Source organism: Strigops habroptila, chromosome 4, assembly GCF_004027225.2.
Source record: "Strigops habroptila isolate Jane chromosome 4, bStrHab1.2.pri, whole genome shotgun sequence".
NCBI classification, from domain to species: domain Eukaryota; kingdom Metazoa; phylum Chordata; class Aves; order Psittaciformes; family Psittacidae; genus Strigops; species Strigops habroptila.
In genome coordinates, this window is record NC_046358.1 from 69,726,088 (window position 1) to 69,750,026 (window position 23,939).

Consider the following 23,939-nt stretch of genomic DNA (forward strand, 5'->3'; position numbering starts at 1 on the left):
CAAAACCCAATCCATTGCTCTGGGAGAACAGCGAGCAACATGCGAGTGTGTTCAAAAAGGAAACCTGGAGACACAAGGCCTTTTCCAGCAGTACATACAAGGTTTCTCAAGCCAGATGCCTTAAGGATTGTGTTTTATCCATCTTTCAGACTTGTAAAAATGATGATATCTATTTTCATTCAAGGTCTTCTATGCATTATAATTACACCTGAGTGCAGCCACATGTGTACATATTTCTCTTTCACATGCTGCTCCATGCAGCTCTCTGTGATTCTAGAATTAAAAAGCCATTTTCAAGGAGTCTCAGGACTGCAGCAGACATTTACACAAGCCACAGCTCAGCTATCTTTAACTTTCCTTGTTTCCCTATTATTTTAAGGTAGGGGTGCTCAAACAAAGCCTTTCGTATGCTCCTATCTTGTCCTATAATCCTTTTCTCGTAACACGCCAGTAAACCCCAACAGGACCAGCACAAAATCAGTTTTACATCCTGATGGCATGAGCAGCAGCAGCAAGAGCGTGCCAAGGAAAGGAAGTCCTTGTTTCACATCAGCAGACATTGCTCATCTCAGAAAAGCAGAATTTGGGAACATCTAACATGAAGCAGAAGTGAAAATACAGCCTGCAAATAGCTACTCCCCCCTCTCCCCACCTCCACCCTGTGGAGAAGACACCAGTGCCACCTCCCGACCTGACACAGGACCTCTGCAATTCAACTCAATGCTCCTGTTCTCCATCCCCTCGATGAGGAAGGCTCCAGCACCCATCTACCCAGTGCTGCACAGCAGGAGAAGCTTCAGCCTAACTCCTGTCTGCGGATCTGAGGGCATTGCAAGCTCCAGGACAGCACAGACAGCACCGCTCTTACCTTGTCTGTGATGTCCTCTTCTGTACAGTCCAGCGTGTCCCGGTAAGAGTCCTCCATCACCGCCCCGGCCAGCGTGCTTGTCTGATGCAACTGTCTATAACAGAGACAAACCACCCCAACCCACAGCAACACCAGCATTAGAGCGACCATCGCAGGGCACAGCAATTCCAGATGACAACCGGTCCCCTCTCTCCCCTCCTCAGCTGCCACCTCCTTTTCCAAAGGGATTTAAGAGCACTGCTCCTTCTTGGGCTGCTGGATTTACAGCAAAGGACGGCATGGGCCAGGTTGCTGGCGGAACAGTGGTCCTCTCACCACCAAGTTCTGCAGTAAGCCCAGCACCCCGGTGTGCCCAGATAACAGGGCTGAAGGGTGGCTGCTTACCGGCTGAACAAATGCGCCCGCTGAGCAAAACACAGACGTGGACATGCTGCTGGGACTTGATCCCATGATCATTTGTTCTTGCTCTTTGGAATGGGAAGAGATAAAAGCTCTCTCTTTTCACTTTTCTTCGTTACGAACCTACCAAGTCCACGTGTTATCCAGCAAAGGACAGAGTACTCTGCTCTAGCCACTGATAAGGTTAATAAGAAGCAGGGGGCAGTGGGTGTAAGAGGAAGGAGGTGAGGAAACAACATGCTGAAGCTGTTGTGAAACACTCCAGACCACCTCCTCACACCAGCCATGACAGCCCAGAGCAAGCTAATCATTACCCAGGCCTCGTGACACTGGTGGCCGCACTCTGCAGTGCTCTAAAGGACACCCTGTGGAGGGCCTGATTTGTGCTTCATCCTCGTGGTATTGCTGTGGATCGGCTCCATGGGCTTATGGCACTACAAACTGCTATTGCCATGGGGAGGGGGAGCTGTATTCCAGCTTTGTGAGCTCCAGGCAGATGCTGCCTGGAGACAACCACTGCAACATGAACGATGAGCAGTCTGATGGATTTACGAAGCCAGAGCTGCTTTGAGCAGGAGGTGAATGGGAAAACCACAGAGGTCTCTTTGAGCCTCAGTTTTCCCTAGGAATTTGTAAGGTGGACTCTCAAATTCACCCTGCTACACAATACCCTCATGCAAATATTCATGAAGCATAAGTGGCATTTACCAAAGAGCCCGCAGCTGATTACCAGCCTTATTTTGCATCCTCACCCTAAGTGTGTATTTAGATTTTAAACTCTCAGGCACATTTGTAATTTAAATCATGCCAAGGCACAACAGAGCCTAAGCAGCTGAGATTTCTTGGCACAAACAGAACCTGGATGACAAAACACAGGAAAGAGCCCTTACAAAAATAGAATCAATTTTCTAAAAGCACATGTTTTGGTATTATTCAGTAATTACAGAATCTGCAAAGGGCTTCCTCTGGGCTCATCTTAAGGATCTGTCTCTACTCTGCAGTAAAAGCCTATTCTCTCTCTCATTATCACAAATTAAACTCAACTGCTCTTGAATTAACCAATATTTACCTAAGCCCACAAGTCCCAGTCTCAGAAAAGCATCCTGCAAATGCAAAGGGCCAGGAGGGCTCAATCCCCATAAGAGGGCATTTCCATTCCCAAGTTTAACTCAAATCCTCCCTAAATTTGCTCTGCCAGACACAGGATAAAAACTAGTTCTAAAACAGGAAGGCCAGAGACAGGCTGCTCCCTGTAACCTTCTTTCCTGGCAGTGTTTTTAACAAAGATCTAGAAAGTAAGATGACAGGAACTAGGAAATGTAATATCAAGGACCTGCTTCCTTGCCAGGAGGGGAAATCGTGCCAGGGGAGACTTGCTGACCACAGGGGAAAAATGGAGAAGGGAAAGGTGTGAGAGCACAGCGAGAGGAAGGGGTGTAGAGAGGCTGAAGGAGCAGACCGAGTGCCAGGCCATGGGGGTACAAGCATCACCCAAACTGAGCTGCTGTTCCTCTGCAGCATTCCTGTCCCACTCAGAAACAACTGCAGAAGGCAGGGGCAGCAGGATCAGGGGCAGGGGCAGCCTCAGTGTGTTCTTAAAAGCAGGATGACATGGAAGAGGAGGGATAGTGGAGCTGGGAAAGGAAAGACGAGCACCAGGTATCATTGAGAGGGGCTGGACCCTCTGCCCAGCGATTTAGAGCAAAGCCCCTCACTGAGCAGGGAGTCCAGGGCTGAGATTACACTAAGCAAAGTCAAACAGAACCAAGAGAGTTGTCTGAAGGTGAGTGGCTTTTTTTGGGGTGCTGGGGAAATCCCTCAGAGTGGGGGGACTGAGTGGTCTGGTCTTCTAGAGACCCACCATGGTGGCACTGGGGAGGAGACAGCCCAGCTGAGCAGTCCAGAGGGACGTGCCCTTCTAGAGACTTCTTCCCCCACTCCACATGCCCCCTGCTAGGGCACATGCAGGATGGAGGAGGGGAAAGCACCCCTACTTTTGCCCTGGAAGAAATCAGGTTGGCACCAGCCTCCAGCTGCATGCACAAGTGCCAAACCCCCTATTGCAGAAAAACAGCTATTGCAAACTGCATCAGAATGAAACCTGCTTTTCCCCAGCACTATGCAACACAACCAGAAGCTACAAGCTTATTTTGACAACCTTCCTTCCTTGGGCCCACCAGCTAGAAGGAACACCCCCCCACCAAGCATTAACAGGAATATGAGCTTACCTTGCCACCTTCTTGCTTGAGAGTCTTTTATTGGGGCTGCAGAATGAAGAACAAACAGGAAAGCATTAGGAAAGCTGACAGTGGAGAGGAAGGGAAGCAGGAAACAGCAAGCACTCCGGGGCACAGGGGAGCGCCCATGCGGCATGCAGCACCTGCACGGCCCGGCCACAGGCACCGCCAGGAACAACGCGGCGACACTGGACCAAAGGGAATAACCTCACCGGCTGCAGCAGCCATGTCCTCTCACTGGCTGAGCCCTGCCTGAAAACTGATCCCCAAGGAAAGTGCTAAGAATAGCCGTGAGGTTGGTGGGCTTCAGCCTGGTGCCGAGGGCACACCAAGCTATGGATCCCACACCCCGCAGCACCCCAGCCCTGCCTGCCTGTACATGGGTGCTTCCACCCTTTTTCACGCTGCCTGGCATTTCCCACAAAGATTATCCTCACTATTTGGCAGGGAATCGCTGCCTACTTGTAGCTCAGGTGCTTCAGGAGCTGTTGGTCCTCGCACTTTCTGGGTTTTGAGCACAGGCACTGTTAGAATCGCTGGGCAGGGGTATGAGCTCTGCTTTGCACAGGGAGCTGACGCTGTGCACACCCCAGCTTTGTATATTCCTGAGCCAGCTGCCACCATACCACAGTGGTCAGGCTCAGTGTGACCCACAGTACAAGCAGCCAAGTTCTGTGTTAGACAGAACAGACAGGGCTGCTTGTACAGCCCTCAGGACAGGGCTGCAGGATCTTCCCACTGAGAAAAGAAACCTTTATCAGCATCAGCTACTCGCTAAGATGCTCCTTCCAGTCCTTTGACTGTGACTGATCATAGAATCCCAGACTGGTTTGTGTTGGAGGGACCTTAAAGCTCATCCAGTTCCAACCCCCTGCCACGGGCAGGGACACCTTCCACTAGAGCAGGTTGCTCCAAGCCCCTGTGTCCAACCTGGCCTTGAACACTGCCAGGGATGGGGCAGCCACAGCTTCTCTGGGCACCCTGTGCCAGCGCCTCAGCACCCTCACAGGGAAGAGCTTCTGCCTAAGAGCTGATCCCAGTCTGCCCTCTGGCAGGTTAAAGCCATTCCCCCTTGGCCTGTCCCTACAGGCCCTTGTCCGAAGCCCCTCTCCAGCTTTCTTGTACTTCTTCAGGCACTGGGAGCTGCTCTAAGGTCTCCCCTTTAGGAGCCTTCTCTTCTCCAGGCTGAACAAGCCCAGCTCTCTCAGCCTGGCTCCAGAGCAGAGCTGCTCCAATACTCTGACTGATGAAGCTGTGTGCTTGTGAACCAAGCGGGGGCTTGGCTCTCACTCCTCATCTTCCACCCAAACACACACTGTTGTCAAACAGATGCCACTGGGACACATCACTGATACAAATCACTGCTGAGCGATGGCAGCAAACACGGCTCTAGCCCGAATGGAGAAGCAGCAATCGCATTCCCCGGTGCTTAGCTCAGTTTAAAGTAAAAAAACATAAATAAAATCATTTGGGAGTCCACTCCTGCCAGGAATTGCAACAATTACATTACTTCTTAGAAGGAGGAATTAAAAATAGCTCAGGGCAATTTTCTTTTCTATAACAACAATGACCCACCAGGGACTGTTGTCAGGGCCACCAGCCCTCTTGTCAAAAGGACATCCTCAAACCCACATTTCCAAGGAGCACAAGAGCTGCTTGCTGGCTGGGCTTCAAGGACTCTCGGCGCCCACCCGAGGTCAGGGCCTTGTGTTTGCCAGCAATTCCTATGAAGAATTCACGTATGTCCCAGCACTGGAGGGAGGAAAAACATTTTTCCCTGCAAATAGCTTAGGGGAAAGCAGAGCCGGCACCTGTGGGTCGCTCTCGGAGGAGATGAGCCACACACAACCGCTGCATCAAGGGCACTGAAACTAAAAACTTCCACAAAACTGGCTCATCCCAAGCTCCTTGCAGATTTCTTCCCTGCCTTCCCATGCCTTGGGCTCAGGTAGAAGTGTCCCAATGCTAGGACAAGGCTGCCCATCTTATTCCAAGTATAAAGCACTGTATATGTGCCCACAGCCTTCAAGAGCGAGGCACTTGGGCTTCACCCCATCCTCTGTGGAGTGGGCAGCTTCAGGCCTCACCAAGCACAGTGCGAGGCTGCTGGACCCAGGTTTTGGTCCAGTTCCTGATGCTCTCTTTGCCTGCAGTCTAGGACTTGTCCCCTGCACCAAGGGCTTCATGTTGCTGGTGATGCTGGGAGCAAACCACAGGTCCTGCCATGTCCCGCATGCTGCATGGGGACACATCACATGTCCTCACAGAGAAAAGGTGGGCAATGCCCCTTCTGTTGGGTCCATCCACAGGGCACTTGGAACCAATTTCCAGCAAATTTGAGCATGGGAAACCCTGGACTCAGATGGAGGAACCACAACACCTAGTTGCCCTGAGCCCAAAGGACATGTGTTAAATCAGAACCTGTGGAATCCCCACCACAACACCACGGGATGGGGAAACCTCCTCTGGAAGTCCCATCCATCACAGGAGGCTCTGAGGTTAGTTCAGCTTTGCAGGTCATTTTAGTGGAGAAAGCCTGGAATGGAGTGGAGCTACTGGTGCATCAAGGGAAGCCCAGTGTTATCCTGAAGCACATAACCCAAGACCCACCACTGATCCTCAAGGCCTCCACAACTATTTACCTGAGGAAGAGAAAGAGAGAGAAGTACTTTTTCCATTTAAAAAAAATTAAAGTCAAGCTCCTGTTTGTTTTCCAGTTCTCTTCCCATAGCTATAGAGCCCAGGAGAGCTCCCATGTTACACTGTCCCTGTAGAGGACAGACAAAGACCAAGAGCATAACCAAAACCCAGGCTTGAAAGAGTACACCAGACGTGAGAAGCACAATTATCATTAATGCCACCATCCTTCTACCCAGCAGACTACAAACAGGTCTGAAAAACTAAAAACGAAATAGAAATCCCTCTGCACTCCTCAGATCAGCAAGTGCAGCTGCTGGTTGGGGGACCTCAAACATTACACTCAAACCTCATGAAGTTCCTATGCAAAGGCCCTGGTTTCTATCACATCCACCCAGCTGGTTGTGGCCCATGGGTGGGCAGGCAGCTGGGTGACACAAGATCTTACTGTGGCAAAGCAAGAGCATCTACAGGAGAGGTTCCAAGCCACGGAGAGCAAGTTGCTGTCTTCAGGTTGCTGAAGGATGTGCTGTACCTGCCTTTCCAGGTTGGACCAGTAACTCAGGCATGCCTCCATGCTGGGTATGACCAGTCAGAAGACCTGGTGGTCTTTTCCTTGATGACAGAAATACTGTACATGATCAGCTTACAGCTTTCAACTCCCAGTGCAAGGACTGCAAGACTCAGTGTGGAGAAGCACCCACCACTCAGCAGGACATGCAAAGAGGCTGCCCGGAGCAGAAGGGAAGACTCTCATTGACTGCCAGCCTCCATGGCTCAGAGTAAAGGAAACTTCTTCTCACCCTCCATTATTACAGCCTTTAAATAACCTTGATAAAGGTTATGACAACCTTTACCACCTGGAGAGGCTCACATCATCTTGTGGAATTCATCCCCTTTCCCAACCAGGAATCAAGCAACACAGCAGCAAAGTAAAACTGTGCCAGACAAAGGAGAGTCTTCCCTTCCAGACCACCACTCCCAACACTGAAACGGCCACACATAAGCCCAATTACCTATTCATTTCAAGATCATTCAGGCGAGCAGAAAGATCCTCGAGGCGGTTGATTTGTTTGTGGCACTGGCTACAGTAAAACTCAAATGCTTCATCTGCGATAATGCTGTGCAGTTTCGCAGCGAGCGGATGGGTGCTAGAGAGATCACAAGGGTCATTTCAACAGGACAGAACAGAACAGACAGGGCTGACTTCATCCATGGCTTCCACAAGCTGAGTGTACTTTGGGGAAGGGGAGCTTTAGGGGAGAGACACAAAACTTGCAATTCAAAACTGCAGGGCAGATTGGGCCACTATCCCTCTCTTGAATTTAGAAGCTGAATTTACAGTAGCTGAGCCTGGCTTGTGCTTCCAAAGCCCTGCACCAGCCAGCTCTTTTGGAGGACCACCAAGAGCCTGGGGAAGGCAACATTCATGCTTTCTACAAACCTACATGACTACGAAGCTTATTTTCCAACAGGATTTTCCAAACAACCTGTCCCAGAATGCTCTAACAATGGTCCTGGTTTGCCTCGGTAAATGCAGACCGAACTCACTGCTGGGCTGGGTGCTGGGAGAGCCAAATCCTTTCCAATGGATGCTTTAAGAATAGAGCAGCGTGCTGCTGCAGTCCCACCTCAGTAACACACACAGGCAGGTTTTCATTGCAAGGAGCTTTTAAGCCAAGCTCAAAAAGGTGGTTGCAATTCAACTGCTCTCTCCTACAAGATGAAGCACAAGGAAGCTAAGCAGCAATGGTGTCTTAATATAGGGAACATCATTTGGCAAGGGGACATGGGCATCTACAGGGCTTTATAAGCTTGGGAAGGTAAGGGGACTGGATCAGCTTTTTATTTTCAGCTGCTGACATGGAAAACAAGCTCCAAGGCATACACCAGCACTTGGCAAGCCAGGGAGCCATTCCCCCACCTGACATGACTTGGGCAGGACAGAGCTTGGCCAAGGGATTCTCAACAGCAAAGAGTTTGTGGTACTTTGGGGCCAACTACACACCACAAATCCTTCCTGCAGGAAAACATGCTTCTGGAAGCCATAGACTTGAATCAAAGAAAGGTTAATAGTGAAAAACCAAAGCAGTTCAGTAAGAAAGACAGGTAAAGGTGTAAGCAAACACAAGCAAGCTTAAAACTAAAAGGCATCTGAAAGGGCTTGTCAGATACAGATATACACTGGCAAGTCCTGGCCTGGGGGATGCTGAGTGTGTAGAACACCCCAGGAGGGCTCAGCCCCTTTGCATAACCCCTCGGGGACATTTTTGGTGGCCTAGCCACCCCCAGGGCCAGGCCCCTGAGCTTGTGCTGCCTGTACAGTATTTCCGAGCTCCCTTAGGACAAGTAACTGAACAACAGTAAATGCCAAATCACTCAGCTCTTCCCATTCCTGGAAAAAAAACATTAGTTGGAAAACATTCCCCCTACCCTCTAGGTCAGGTTTGGACCAGGGTAACCATTATCTACCAGCAGTCAGTTCAGTTGCTCAGCCTTTGCACAAGGTAAGAGATGGCAGAAGCTTTGGAGCATCTAACAAAGCGATGTGCCCTTTTCTGGCCTCTGCTCAGCATGCAGAGCCAAACCAACTCACCTGAGTGCACCCCTGGGCGAGGTGTGAACCCAAACCTAACAAACGTGAATCAAAATGGGGAAAAGCAGTGTGGAGGAGAGCCCACATGCCAGCCTGGCAGCTCTTCAGGTGCGAGCAGGTATACTCGGCCTCTGGCTGCGTTGGTTATGTGCCCGTTGAGTGGGTGAGAGCCCAACCGCACTGCACCTCGGAGCATCCTCACCTTCCCCTTGTGGCAAACTGCCACATGCAGCCTTCCTGCCTCCTCCCTCCATCTCGTGGAGTAACGTTTGCCTTCTGCAGGTCACTGGTGCTTACTGGGGTTTGTACTAGTGCTCTGGTGAAGATCTGGAGCTGTGGCCGGAAAACTGGTTGACGTTATTCCCGTTCTCTTGTAACATGGAAAGGGTGCGTGGCGATGTGACCGTTTACAAATGATACTATTCTCATATTCAAACCACAGCCAAAAAAACCCAGTTGAGCCTGAACCAGCGATATCCTGTAGTTCTTAACATTTCACTATGTTTAAGTGCACTGGGGTGGCAGGGCTTTATTCAGGAAAACAGCCCAATTTCAGAGAACGATCAGCTAAGAGCCTTCATGCACAAGCCAAGGTAAGGGCTAGACCTGAACGGCATGGGGAAATCCTCTGTTTCAAACAGACTGCATTCTTGGCTCTGGAGGCGGTGCAGGGTTTATCTCCCTAGCAAGCCCCAGCAGCAAGTCTCCATCATAAACCTCCACGAGCTGCATGGCCACGTGCTGAGTGAGCCCCTCCAGGCAGAGGAGGGATGCTGCAGAGCATGATCTCATGGATAAAATCCAAAGAGACAGAGAGCAGAGGGGAGACAATAATCTGACAGAGCAAGATTTGAAAACTGGGAGTGTGGGCAACCTGGAAGCTCCAGACTGATGTTAAAGATACAGTCTAACTGATTGTAAAGCTCCTTCAGCTGAGTATTTTCTTGCCAGGAGCCTTCTGGACTAGGTTGGAAGCCCACCCTCAAGAGAAAACTCAAAATGAACACCAAGGCTGCTTTTTATCCAAGAGCTGCAGCACCAGGACAGCCAGCCATGCTTTGCATTTCTGCCCAGTGCAATCAAAGGGCAAGCGTGGCTGAGCGATGCATCCCTTCCACTGCAGGGCATCCCATCACATCAAGCTCTGGAGTGCTGGTTTCCTGAAGTAACGGGTACGCTTCGCAGAAACACTCTTCTATGGCAGGCTTAGTTAACACCTTCAAAATTGCTGCTTCCAAGAAGAAAGTTAGCCCTGGCCTGCAGCAAAGTGAAGGTGTGGAGATTTGAGAGCAGTTCTTCCCTGTCAGCCCTGTGCAACCAGAATAGCCCAAACCCTATGGGCTTTGGGAAGGTGGCAGAAAAGAGGCAGACAGCACGAAAACATTATGACAAGTTTATACTGCTGCAAAAGACACTAACGTGTATCATCCCAAAGGAAAAAAGCATGTTCTTGTCTTCAGGATAAGGGCGCGGCTGGCAGGGACTGCTCCTGCCTTGCATGGAGATGCCCTGCCCCAGGGAGGAACGTGTCCCCAGTGCTATCCGTCATCACAGAGACTTGGTGGGCTGAGCATTCCAGCTTTTGCTTTTTTTATCTTAGAAGTAAGTACTGGTGGGTTTTGTACTGTCACAGCAGCTCCTCAATCCACCCCACATGGAAAACCAGTATTTGCCTGGTTACAGACCCTAAGGCAAGGAGTGCAGGGAAATGCTTCTTGCTCCATGTATCCCTTAGGCTGCCTAGAGAAGGAAGGCTGCTGCAGCTTGTGCAAATCCAGCCAAGCATCACATCAAAGCCAAAAATACAAGCACAAGAGAGAAAATTAAAAAGATAAAGCTATCCAACAGGATGAGAGAAAAGCTGAGCAGTGGTTTTCTGTACTGGAAGGTTCTGCGAGAAGCCACATCCCTAATAGGAGTGGGAATGCAATGCTGTCCTGGACACATGTGAGATGTGGTCTGCTTCTTCCACCTGCTGCTGGGCACTAGTGTTTCTGGATGGGAGGATAGAGACTGCTCAGGAAAAGGAAAGACTGAGAGAGGCAACTCCTCTTCCACTTCTGAGCTGATTACCCCATCGTATTCAAAGTTTGCCAGAAACCCCTTCCTGCAGGCTGACCAGTGTGCAAACCCAAATGGAACAACTCACACACAACGCACAGGCGAAGACACTAAGCAATTGAAATGGGTTAAAACATTGCCGGTGCTGTGCTGAGCATTACCTGGGAGAGAGGAACGAGGAGCTATTAAAGCTGCTTTCCCCATTACACAAGCTGTCCGAGAACAAATCTGCTTCATTCCCTTCTCCGTAATCCTCAAAATGCTCCTCTCCACTGATGACAGTAACGATGGAGTGGCTGAGGTCTGAGCCGAAGGGCAGGTCGTGTGGATGGGATCTGTGGGAAAAGAGGGAAAAATGTTAGAGGCTGGCCACTACAGCAGCATTTCCAACTGCATCTAATACACCCCCTTCCCATGTCTCCATTTCAGCAGACATGCTGTCTCTTCATAGAATCCCAGAAAGGCTTGGGATGAAGGGACCTTAAAGCTCATCCAGTTCCAACCCCCTGCCACGGGCAGGGACACCTTCCACTAGAGCAGGTTGCTCCAAGCCCCTGTGTCCAACCTGGCCTTGAACACTGCCAGGGATGGGGCAGCCACAGCTTCTCTGGGCACCCTGTGCCAGCGCCTCAGCACCCTCACAGGGAAGAACTTCTGCCTAAGATCCCATCTCAGTCTCCCCTCTGGCAGGTTAAAGCCATTCCCCCTTGGCCTGTCCCTACAGGCCCTTGTCCAAAGCCCCTCTCCAGGTTTCTTGTAGCCCCTTCAGGCACTGGGAGCTGCTCTAAGGTCTCCCCGTAAGGAGCCTTCTCTTCTCCAGGCTGAACCAGCCCAGCTCTCTCAGCCTGGCTCCAGAGCAGAGCTGCTCCAGCCCTCGCAGCATCCCCGTGGCCTCCTCTGGACTCGCTCCAGCAGCTCCATGTTCCTCTTGTGTTGTTGCCCCAGAGCTGGATCAGGACTGCAGGGGGGGTCTCCCCAGAGCGCAGCAGAGGGGGAGAATCCCCTCCCTCAACCTGCTGCTCACGCTCTGGGGATGCAGCCCAGCACACGGGGGGTTCTGGGCTCAAGAGCACAGTGGCGGGTCATGGCGAGCTGCTCCTCACCCAGTGCCGGGCTCCTGCTCGCTTGTTGCTGTATAATCCTATCAAGAGCCCAGCACTGGGGTTTAACACTGTCACCTCCCCTCCCAATGACACAAATCCCAGTAGTTTACAGGCAGCTGCCAAATAGAGCAGCGACAGACCACTTGGCAAGACAAAAGGGCCCTCTTCCTGCTCCTGCTGGGAAAAGGCCATACACGCTCATGGCAATCTTGGAGGGGGGAATGCTGTTTCATGTGTTTTTAACACCAGATCCAGGAGGTTGCAGTGTGTTAAGCCTCAGCCTAAACCCTGAACACATCCAGCACAGGTCCTGGGATGTTCCTTGCTTCTCTGGGCACCCTGTGCCAGCACCTCAGCACCCTCACAGGGAAGAGCTTCTGCCTAAGAGCTCATCTCAGTCTCCCCTCTGGCAGGTTAAAGCCATTCCCCCTTGGCCTGTCCCTACAGGCCCTTGTCCAAAGCCCCTCTCCAGCTTTCTTGTAGTTTCTTCATAGCTGTATAAAGTCAAACCACCACAGCAGTATATACGCTCATGTTCAGAGTATCCTCACATTCAGAGGACTGTGAGGGTGATGAGACACCAGAGAAGCTGTGGATATTGTTGCCCAGAGAAGCTGTGGCTGCCCCATCCCTGGCAGTGTTCAAGGCCAGGTTGGACACAGGGGCTTGGAGCAACCTGCTCTAGTGGAAGGTGTCCCTGCCCGTGGCAGGGGGTTGGAACTGGATGAGCTTTAAGGTCCCTTCAACCCAAACCAGTCTGTGGTGCTGTGACTGTCCTGCTCAGGACCGCAGAGGGTTTCAAACCTGGGGAGAACAAGGCCGGGGGTATCTGTAAGACCCAGGCTGTGAAAGCAGCCCACATGTCTCTGAGCCACAGGTATGTGTTTGGGAGGACGGGCACTGTTCTCTTCTCCAAAATTCAATGCTTGAAAACAAGAAAGATTGCATTATTATAAAAACTGGTATTTCAGGCTATGCCCCCATCTGCATCCACTTGCTAGGAGAGGGAAAACGGGGGTGTGACTAGATTGTTGTACTAAATCAGAAAGAAAAGATTACAGATAAGCCATTTATGACAAAAACCTGCACCATCTGAAGGATTTGCCCTTATCCCGCTAATAAAAACACATCAATCCTCCAGCCAAACCAGCAGCAGATCTCTATTGAAGTGAGACAAGTCCAGTCCAGCTTGTGGGCATCTGCACATCCTCCTTGTACACTTGGGAAGCGCCACTATTCCCGCAGTGGGATCCAGCCTCCCCAGCAGTGAGTCAGATGCTGCACCCAGCAGACCACTGCCAAAAGCATCGGAAATCTCACCAGGAATAGAAGGCAGGGGGTGGAATTTTTATCTTGGGAGCAAAACCCAACCCAAAATCTCTAAATCTGGGGCTGTGGTTTGACAAGCACTGCATAGATCTGATTAGGCTTCAGGCAATAAATAGTACAGTATTTCCCATACACCTATAATGGCGCTCTAGCAGCTTCAAAATCCTGAGTCCAACTAATCTTTACTAGACTCAGCCTAAATAACCACTTAAGCTCAAACCATCTAAGGTATGCTGAGTTCTAACGGCTACTGAAAAGCACTGCTGAAGCTTTGATTCAGTCCCCCACCTGCGCTGGTCAGCCTGTACTTACTGACTGTCCCCTGGAAGAGCTCTGGGCACTAGAGGTGTAAAACCATTGTCCTGCCTGGGTTTTGATGGCACCAAAACTAGCCCTTAGTAAGCGATTTCTAGAGGCTTCCATCTCAAACCTTCCAAATCTTGAAGCCAAATGAACTTTTTCCTTGATTTTTTTGGCTACCTGCAATTTGCACACATTTCACACAGCTGGCAACAGGCACCATTGTGCTTGGCCAGAGCACCCGAAGGACACCCCATCTTCCCAAGCCCACACTGGGAGTAGCAGGGAAGCCTCAAGAGGACCTAATCTTAAAGAATCAATTCCCAAGAAAAGTATTTGGTACCTACAGGCAGGTGAATCTGAGGCACGTCAATCTCCCCACGGGATGAGAGCGCACGCAGGCTGCCATGGCCCCTCCGGAGCCTCTCTGCTTTGTGGTCGGGGAGCTCAGCGACCCATTATATCCCAGTTTAACTGTCACCAAGCTGAATGCTTGGGCAAGAAGAGCCCAGCCAGATAATCTCATTTGTTCTCTAATCCACAGCACCCTTTCAGCCCCGGCGCTGAGTGCCCAGCAGCACTGACCGCTCACGCATCCCTGCCATCCCCAGCTGTGATTTTGGGGTGGAGGGAAGTCCAGTGCTTTCTAAAAGCAATGGGAACTGTATGTACTCACCAGAGCACCAAGCCCGGGTGACATGTTTTTGGCCAAAACCAGTTCTGTGTATTAGCAGACCTTAACCTATGATTGTTCCAGAGGTTTCAGTGCAGACCTGTTCTCTGGAGTCACCGTTCAAGGAGTTATTCCCTCCCCTCCCGCCTGCCAGCATCCCAGTTTCACCCCAACACCCACTTTTCCTGCAAAGCCTAGGAAATGAGGTGGGCCCAGGAGCAGTTTTGCCAGCAGCAGTTCAGATCCAGGGAAGAAGATCTTAGCTCACAATTCTGTGCTTCAGGCACAAGTTTAAAACTAGTTATTACAGGAGGTGGTTGCACATCAAAGGGCACATGTGTGTTTAGGTAAAACAAGAATATGGTGAGTTCCCCTCCTGCCTTGAAAATTATATGTTGCATTTCTGGCTTAAGTGATAGATTAAAAACTGCAAGTATTTCAGGTGTTTGGATCACCTGAGAACTTATTTTAGAGGTTAAGGATGCTAATGAGCGTACAGAACTTCTCCCAAGGCAAAGCAACGATTAACTCAAAGAGATTGCCAGGCCAAGTTCCAAACCAGCCTATACATGGTGCAGCCTAATTATCATTATTCTTAAAGAAGAGCTATTTTGGTCTTGCATGAAGTTACAAACACAAAGAAGAAACCAACCAGTTTCAGCAAGACAGGCTCAGCCCACTTCATTTTAAATCCTCGATCCAGGTCTGCTCCCAGTTTCCTGCCCCACACGGTGAGTTTTGCTCTTTGTCCTCCCCACTCACCCATGCTCTGGCTCCTCGATGGGATCCGTGAACTCTGAGTGCACGGTGGAGTCGATGGCACTGTCCGTTTCTACTTCGTCGTGCATCTCGTGATGTACGAGTGTGCTGGTGTCCTCATCCGTGAACGTTTCGCACTCGCTGTACGTGCTCTCTGAGCCCATGTAAGCACTGTCAGTCACCTCATTTGCCTGGTAAAGACACAAGAGGGAAAGAAATAAGAGTACAGATACACAGTTGTGTTGCAGAGCAGGACAAAACACATTTGGTAGCTAATTACTGCTGTGCTGCATTTCTAAGCACAGAAATCCAACCTCCAACCACAGTGTGAGCCCACGTCCAGGTTTGGCTCCATCTCCAGACCCAAGGACCCAGCAGCACCCTGGGGTATGCCATGGCCTTCAGGGCACATGTGCTCTATGACAGCAGCATTTGGAAAGCAGGTTACAGAAATACATACTACATCAGAGTTGGAGGGAGATCTTGTTGTGAGGAGTATGGATTTGTTGAGTCCAAGAGGGATTACCCACTGCTTACTCAGCGGTTTTGGCCACCATTGCTTTCACCCACTCCATTTTAACAGGACACATTATTAACAGGAATTCTCTGCAAAAACCACCATTCAAAACCAGCAATTAGCCCTTAAAGCACTCCTCCCCCTAATACAAGAGCACCTTCCATCCCTCAACAGAAAATAAGCTGATTTATAAAGCTTCATTACGGTGTCTAATTTGCAGGGAGCACATCAGGTGGACACTCATATACAATTATTCTCAAATACAACCAGGGAAAAAGGAGGTAAGTTGTGTTTATAGCCCCACCTGAGTCTATGTTAATACAACCACTCCCAAAACCCTGAAACACTCTATGGCAGCTCAGCCTCCGAGACCAACAACCAGAAGCTCATCACACCTCTGAGTGATCCCACATAGGACCCTGCCACCAGCAGTCACCTGTTGGCCACAGTATTTGCCTCTTCCCGCATATTTGGGCAAAGTCTGCTTTTCAGGGAATCCCAGAGCCTGCGCTCAGCCTTGGGTGAAGGCAACTTTCACCTTCCATCCCTCAACAGAAAATAAGCCCGTTTATAAAGCTTCATTACAGCATCTAATTTGCAGGGAGCGCATCAGGAGGACACTCAAATCTCAGCACTTCAGCCGGACCAGCACCTCGGAAGTTTTGCATAACTTCACCACATCCATTACCTGCAGCAGGCTCTAGGAAAGCAGCACAATTTGGTTTTTAAGACACGATGCTAGGAGCACGGAGGACTGCGTTTTCCTCCCAGTTCAGCCCCTCAGACAGGCGTTCATCTTTGGTGCTCGTACATGCGGGCAGGGATGGTCCTGCCTGGACACACCAAGCCTAGAACTATCCTGATGTTCAGAGGACAGCCATGGGAGCATGAGAAGAAACACCCTCCTAAAGCAGCAATGCTTGTTGCATCAAAACACCAGCTCGTTTCCCAGCATTTATGGGATTTCCCCAGTGCACCTATGAACAATCCAAGTAATTTTTGGCTCTGGGATCGCAGTTGTGGTGGGATCTGCCAGTGCTGAGCTCCAGCTGATCCTGTGTCACTGGAGATGTCGGGCAGAGGGACGGGAGCCCACATGCCTGGCCTCAAGATAAAGAGAAGCCCATGAAAAGCTGTTCGCTCCATCTGAAGTTCACGCAATGGATCAAACTTGCTCAGCTGCTGGCTGTCCCTCTCCAAGCACGGCAGCAGGGCAAAGCTGCAGCATTTGGAACATAGGCACCAACACTGAAGCAAACCTCTCTTCCACTGCCAGAGGCACAGAGAGCAGCTTTCAGTGCTTTTTTCCAAGGATTTTCAAGAAAAAAAGATTTCTCAAAGTCCCGTATTACAGCAGGAAAAGAAAACACACACACAGACAGACCATCCTTGCAACAGCAGAATGAAAAGTTATGTTAGAGCTGTTCATTCAAACCAGGGTACAGGAAAACACAGACCAAGAGGACAAACACCCTGCTGACATTCTGTTGCCTACACTGTGCAAACCAGCCTAATCATCCTCTTTTGGGTGAAGACTCTGCAGCACAAAGAACTGCAGCTTTCCCTGCTGCAAAGTGGCTCAAGACACAACCAACACCTCACTTTGCTTCCCCACGAATGCCCAGGCTGCTTCAACATGCATGAGGCCACAAAGGGAGAACAGGAACTTGTACGTGCTCTGAAAACCTCAAAGGGATGGAGAGAGAACTGCTCAACAGCGTTCCTGTTCCACATGGGCACTGGGGAGCAAAGCAACCTAGTCAACAGCCTCGCTGTGCTCCCTGCTGGGCGCTCTCACCAGCCCCTGTGCCAAGTGAGGTGGGTGATGGATGGAGACAGACAGATGGACGGGAGCCCTTCTTGGATGTTTGGCTCAGCTTTCAGGGACCCACACTGACTTACGGACATCAGCATCTCTCTAGGACACCACCCTGAAGTCAAACATGACATAAACCTTCACGGGACCAGAGTCCAAAGTCACACGGGGAGGAGGCTGCGTTGTTCAAGTAGACTCAATTCAAACAGAGGAAAGGCTGCTGTAGTGAATGTCACTCGTAGCACGGAAGAAGGTGGCTTTCACTAGCATTTGAGACAAGAACAAAGGCCTCCTAAAACCCCAGCTACTTTTAAAAACATAAATCTAACAAACACTACTGCTTATATACCTACAGCCGGGGACTTGCTTAAGTGCTTTACTGGATTTATGCTGCACTTCCTAGAAACACTCCCAGGCTCTTAATGCTCGAGCAGAGGGAGGATGAGGGAGATCTGGAAGTGGAGGCTCGGTCTGCCGGCTTGCTCATGGGCGAGTGAGGACATTGCACCATGTAAGCGGAAAACCCTTCCCTGTGAGGGTGCTGAGGCGCTGGCACAGGGTGCCCAGAGAAGCTGTGGCTGCCCCATCCCTGGCAGTGTTCAAGGCCAGGTTGGACACAGGGGCTTGGAGCAACCTGCTCTAGTGGAAGGTGTCCCTGCCTGTGGCAGGGGGTTGGGACTGGATGAGCTTTAAGGTCCCTCCCAACCCAAACCATTCCATAATTCTATGATTCTCTGATGCCTGAGCTGAGCCCGCAGCTCCCCAGCCTCCAGAGGAAGATGTGCTTGGGTAATTCAAGTGCTCTTCCAACATATCTGCAGCATATACCAAGTTTAGGAGAGACCAGGCTTCAACATATTGGACAATGTTGTGTTGCAACGTTGGTTATGTTTGATTCTAGGAGAAAAACCCCATCTCCAGCCTGCACCAGCAGCAATGATGCTTCGTGCTGGACTGGCACAGCTCTGCCAGGAGGGATGCAGCAGGGACCCAACACAGCAGAGAGGGCCCAAGAGATGACAGCAACTGTCCATGTCTGCACATTTCCCTGCTTGCTTCAGAGGGATGCTTTTCGCCTGTTTGAAAAAGGTTTAATGCCAATTGGAAATAATTTTGCTTGCAGACTCCAAAGTAAATGCTGCTGGGTTTGTTGGTTTGTTTTTGTTTTTGGTTTTTTTTTTAAATAAAACCTTCCCACTGGAAAAGCTTGAATTTAAGTATAACTTGAAGTATTATACTGAGCACAAAGTAAAGACAACTACTGCAAAGGAACCAAAAAACCCAAAACACTCCAATCCACAAATAATTTTACTAAAACCTACCCACTGCTGACCCTCTTAACATGAAGCATAACAGGAGCTGAACAGCTCAGGGCATCAGCGCCCTTAGTTAGATTATTTATCTACCAAATTATAACAAAACATCTTACTAATGGGAAATAGAGGCTGAATGAGGGAGCAATGCTTTAAGCTGGAAGTAGTCACCATAAGAGCACATTAACCATCCTCCTCCAGCCACACCAAGGATGTGCAGCCATTTATTTATTTAAAAAGAAATAGAAAAGATGCCCTGTCACACAATTTGCAAACTTTCTTTGTGTTTAGCAAAGGAGAAAAAATTGTCTCTTGACATTTCAAACACAAGACCTCTATTAAAATTAAACCGATGCGGTCAATGAGTTAAGAGGCAGTTGAAACCATAAGCAAAGTCCTTCTGAGCACAAGCGTGGAGAACTTTGCTTTACATTTCATCCCAGATTAAGTAACTAAACCCCAGGAAAAGATGCAAGGAGGAGATAGGCAAACCAAAGGGGGTAAGGTATTACCAGTGCTTGCTAAAGCAAAGCAAACCCAAGCCTCTGAGCCCCAGGCAAAGGTGCAGCCACAGGTTGCACAAAGCTCTTGTTTATGGCCCCAGAGCAGCTGGTGCGTGCACTGACCCTTTAAACCTCCCTGCCACATCTCTCACTCGGCCAAGCTGTGAGCAGCTTGTGCCTCTCTGTGAGCAGGCAGAGAGCAAACACTTCTCCAGATTAAAAACCCCATGATACACTTAAAGGTGGCTGTGGGCTTGGGACAGCCAGGCTGGGCTGCAAGTGCTGCAGGGGGCTTGACAGGAACACCCCCACCAAGTTCAGAATGGGGTTGGTGTCACCCGTATCAGTGTATTTCATGCTTTTATCAAATGAAACATACCTATAGATGCTTCAGGTAAACCTCAGACCTTAAAGCTGGGACACATACACACACACAGAGCCCCTGAACTGAGATAGGATTGTGGTTCAACTCCTCTAGTGCTAGACCTGCTTCCCCTGCTGAGCACAGTGTTGGCCATCCAGGCACAGCTCTGCCCAGCAGTGAGCCCTTCTGCTTCTAAAAGGAAATAGGAAATAAATGGATGAAAAGGAAATAAATGGATGAAACCAGCATCGGGGTGACGTAATGTGCCCCGATAAAACTGGTGAGATGATGAAGCACCTTTAGGAGACTTCTCCAGAAGCAGTTCACCTATTCCAGACACTTGATTGCATGTTGGAATAAAGACTATCTGATTAAGTGTTGTAAAGTGCTATTAAAACCCATCTTCATTAAAAGAAAGGAGTATGAGGAGAGGAAACAAGACTATTGGGAATCACCTGCAAGGTGTAGGCAGGAACAGGTTAAGCTTTGACTTGCGATGGGCAGAAGCTTTAGACCAAGCTTTATCACAGCATTGTCTTGGAGAGAAGGGCGAAGTCTGGCTCCCAGGGAAGTTCCTCCCAGGCATTTGCTGCAGGGCTGGTCCCTGCTTGTGCCCGGAGCCACTCCAGCATCCTGAAGCTCTGCTGTTCTTGGCCACAAACACTCAGGTCGGGAAGGGAAGAGAGGGGAGAGGAACAGGAAAAACAACTCTATTTTCCCAGCAAGTATGATCCTATTTATGATGAACACCAGCTCTGATTGCACACAGGACAGACCAGCTACAAAAAACACCCTCAAGGACACCCTCTCCTGACTGCAGGCAGGGCCCTGGTGCCAGTACCAGGCTGGGAATGCTGCCCTGCCTGGAGCCAAGCCAATGCTGGCCCCATGAGCACCCAGAGACCCACCACCGCTGTAGGACAGGCTCAAAACAAAAGTAGAAGAGATGAAGAGCATCCCACTGCTTGGTGCAGCACCTGACAGTGCAGAGGGGGCTGGCACAGCTAACAGTACCGAAGCATCAGCCAAGTCCTGCAGTGGGCAACCTGTCCTAACATTGGCTTTAAACCAATTCAAAGCCAGGGAGAAGGGAGTTAGTTAGGTTGTGTTTATAGTCCCACCTAAGTCTACATTAATACAACCACCCCCAAAGCCCTGAAACACCCCACAGCAGCTCAGCTTCTGACACCAGCAATGGTCCAGAAGCCCATCATGCCTCCGAGTGATCCCACACTGGACCCTGCCACCAGCAGTTATCTGTTGGCCACAGTATTTGCCTCTTCCCGCACATTTGGGCTATGTCTGCTTTTCAGGGAAACCCAGAGCCTGTGCTCAGCCTTGGGTGAAGGCAACTTTTAGAGAGCTCCTGAAGTTGGGCTTTGATGCTGCTACACTCAATAATACCCCTTAAGACTGGGCAAGAGAACCGTGCACTGCATCCGTTGGGACAAACTGAAAACACCCACCTCCCCCCAGAAAACCAAACCAAAACCCAACGCACAACACACCAGATAGTGCAGACTGACCTCAGCACCCCAAAAGCCTGAGCTACCGTCCCTCCTGGTCCAACTCCCCCAAGAAAATCCAGGCAGAGAGGACTATAAAGATCCCATCATGCACACACACCCGACTGACTACAGGGAGGAAGGATATGTCGCACACACCAACACACTCGGTAAGAAAACAGCAAGTGACACAGTCTGGTGCCACCCTGCCTCTCCCCAGCACCTCCAGGGCCAAGAGCAATCCCTTTAGAAACCCCTACTTCACGTTCGCACTCAAAACCCACCTGCGGACACATCGCCTCGTCGCTCAAGTCAAACCCAGCTCCAGAAGCTGTCGGCTGCTTCTGCAAGGCAGGAGGGAAGCAAAGTCCAGGAGACTCCAGGCACGAGACTTACCGGCTCAGCGCTGGTCCGGAACAGAGCGCCTTTTGTTCCTGACCTCCCAGCCTCCACGATAAGGAGACGGGAGCTAACACACACTTCCCTGCTCTGAGACTGCAGCCCTCCTCCTTATGTGAGTACCAAAATAAAAGCACACTTCCAAAGCTCCACACAGCATCCAACCCCACACACTTCTGCCCATGAAACCATCACCAATGCAAAAGTTTCATTTGGAAGGCGACCTATAGAGGCTTCCAGCGCTTATCTCACCTTTCCTGATAGCTCTGGTGAATATTTAAGCGCTAAATGACAAATTCCTTCCTTAGAGCCACAAATAGAAAAATAAAGCAGGCTTGCTATGATCACCAGGGAAGCTCAGGAGCAATCACGATCACCCTCTGGGTGACTCAGATGGCAATCTGTGATACATGATGACGATATTGACCACAGAGAAGGGCTGATGGTTCAGTCATGGGTGTTTAACCGAGTTTACAAACACACCGACCCCACCACTGCCCCAGCTCCTCAGTGCCCTCACCCAGGCAGGGTGAACACAGGAGCTCCATCAGAGCCAGCACCATAGGGTGACATGATGCACAGGGCGACCTGATCCACAGGGTCCTCCTTCCCCTCAGCAGCTGCTGGCATATAGAGCCAACATCCTTGATAGCACATGGTTTGCAATGCACCACTCAAACCCACAAGTTTTGAGGGGTTTATCTGTTTTTCTGTTTCCTCTCTACAGAATCTTCGTGTACTTCAAACCTCAGGCTCTCCCAGTCATGTCTGTCAGCATAAATAAACTTATTTCCTCCCATTACCTTCCCAAATCACAGTTTCCCTGGGTTGTCCTTTCTCTGGTCCACATCCTTCCTGAAGCACAGTGCCCCAAGCAGAACCTACGACTCAGCAACACTGGAAGAGTCTTGTACCTTGATAACCAGTTGACCTTCTGTGCTGAGTCCAGGAAAATCAAGGATTGCTGCTAACAAGCACAGCAGCAGCAGAGTTATGCTTTAACCTGAGCTCTCCTCCTTGCCCTGTCCACATCTGCTACTCAACTGAGCAGGTCACTGCCCTTTTGCTCTCCTAGCTCCTCTGTGTGTGCTCCAAGACCTCAGGGAAGGTCTGGCACCACTGTGAGGAGCCCAAAGGCAGGTATCCCTACAGCAAAGCTAATGAGGAAGCCCCAACCACTGCCAGCTTCACTCTTCAAACTCTTATTGAGACACCTTTGCTTGCACCGTGGCTTGGCCTGCTCGGTGTGCTGCAGCCCCGCTCCCACGTTTCTCGGTCCCACGCACTGTGCTCACGGTTCAAGATAAGGCTTCAAGGTCTTTATTTTCCAATCTCCTTCCAGCCTGTTTTGTGCAGGGCAAACACTCCAACTGGGATCTTTTCCCACCAGCAAAGAAATTTCTCACCACGACCCTGGAGTCCTGCCTTCAGGGACACATCACACTCCCATCCTTTCCTCTAAGCAGTACTGTGTCTATATATATGAATATATGAAATATATGAATTCCTTTGGTATTTCCAGGCTTTTTGTTACCAAGTTACCACTACGGACTGATTTTGGAGTTCAGTTCAGGAGATTTAGTAACTTGATTACTGTATTTTCTTGTGCTTACTCAATACAAACATAATACAGCCTGTTCACTTGTTAGCTGTGAAACTGTGCTCTGGACTTGCGAACAGGATGGGCAGCTCCCTCACCTCTCCATGCAGCAGAGCAGAAAGGCTTTGGGGACAGTGCGACATGTCTCAGGGCTCACGTGCTTCCCCAGGGGACAGGAAGATAAACAGACAAACTACATTGTGTTTCATAGCCCTGTGGCCACCTACAAGATTTTGCGTGCAGAGCTGTTGATGACAAAATTAACAGCAATTCCAGCAGCCAAATTAGAGAGGGATTTGTGATTTTCTTTCATTCAGACATGCCAATGCTTCTGGATCAGCCCTGTGACCAGAAGCCTGTTGAGGCCAGTCCTTCCAGACAGGGGAACAGCACTGGTAAGGAAAGCCTGAGCCAAGAGGTGAAGAGCTTCAGTCTTTACACACTGCTGTGTCATCTCCATCTTCCCATCCCCACCGTCGCTGTGGTGGTACAGCAGTGCCAGCATGGCAAAGCACTGCAGACCTTCATACCTGCCTTAGGGTGCTCAGGACCACACTGTCCCTGGGAGAGCTGGTGAGCCGAACCGCAGGCCTGAGCTAAACCTGCCCTGGCCCTGCAAGCCCATGTGCAACCAGGAGGCAGATTGCATCTGAGAGCTGCAAAGCTCCACCCCATCTTTTCAGACTGGTTGGCCACTACCAGACATGCACCTGCTGGTAACAGTGGTATGGAGATGATGCCGAGGATTGCAAAGCAGGAGAGGCAGAAAATACATACTCCAAATACTCTGCGCCCACCACGCACAGCTCTCTGCTTTAGGGGAAGGCAAATATAGAATCCCAGACTGGTTTGGGTGGGAAGGAACCTTAAAGCTCATCCAGTTCCAACCCCCTGCCACGGGCAGGGACACCTTCCACTAGAGCAGGTTGCTCCAAGCCCCTGTGTCCAACCTGGCCTTGA

The 23,939-nt window shown here is 50.2% G+C and overlaps 1 protein-coding gene across 5 annotated transcripts in view; it reads right to left on the bottom strand.

Annotated features, from left to right (window-relative positions):
• Positions 1-23,939, bottom strand: part of RAB11FIP3 (RAB11 family interacting protein 3) — an 80,305-nt gene that overhangs the window by 10,719 nt on the left and 45,647 nt on the right. For 3 of the 5 annotated variants that reach the window (XM_030482117.1, XM_030482120.1, XM_030482121.1), the window contains 5 exons: positions 14,966-15,153; positions 10,960-11,133; positions 7,158-7,292; positions 3,496-3,531; positions 869-962 (listed from right to left, as the gene is read on the bottom strand). In XM_030482117.1, the coding sequence (XP_030337977.1) occupies positions 869-962; positions 3,496-3,531; positions 7,158-7,292; positions 10,960-11,133; positions 14,966-15,153 (627 nt within the window). Of the gene's footprint in view, positions 1-868; positions 963-3,495; positions 3,532-7,157; positions 7,293-10,959; positions 11,134-14,965; positions 15,154-21,264; positions 21,457-23,939 lie in introns of those variants that run through there. The other 2 variants (XM_030482122.1, XM_030482118.1) reach the window with 2 other exon arrangements.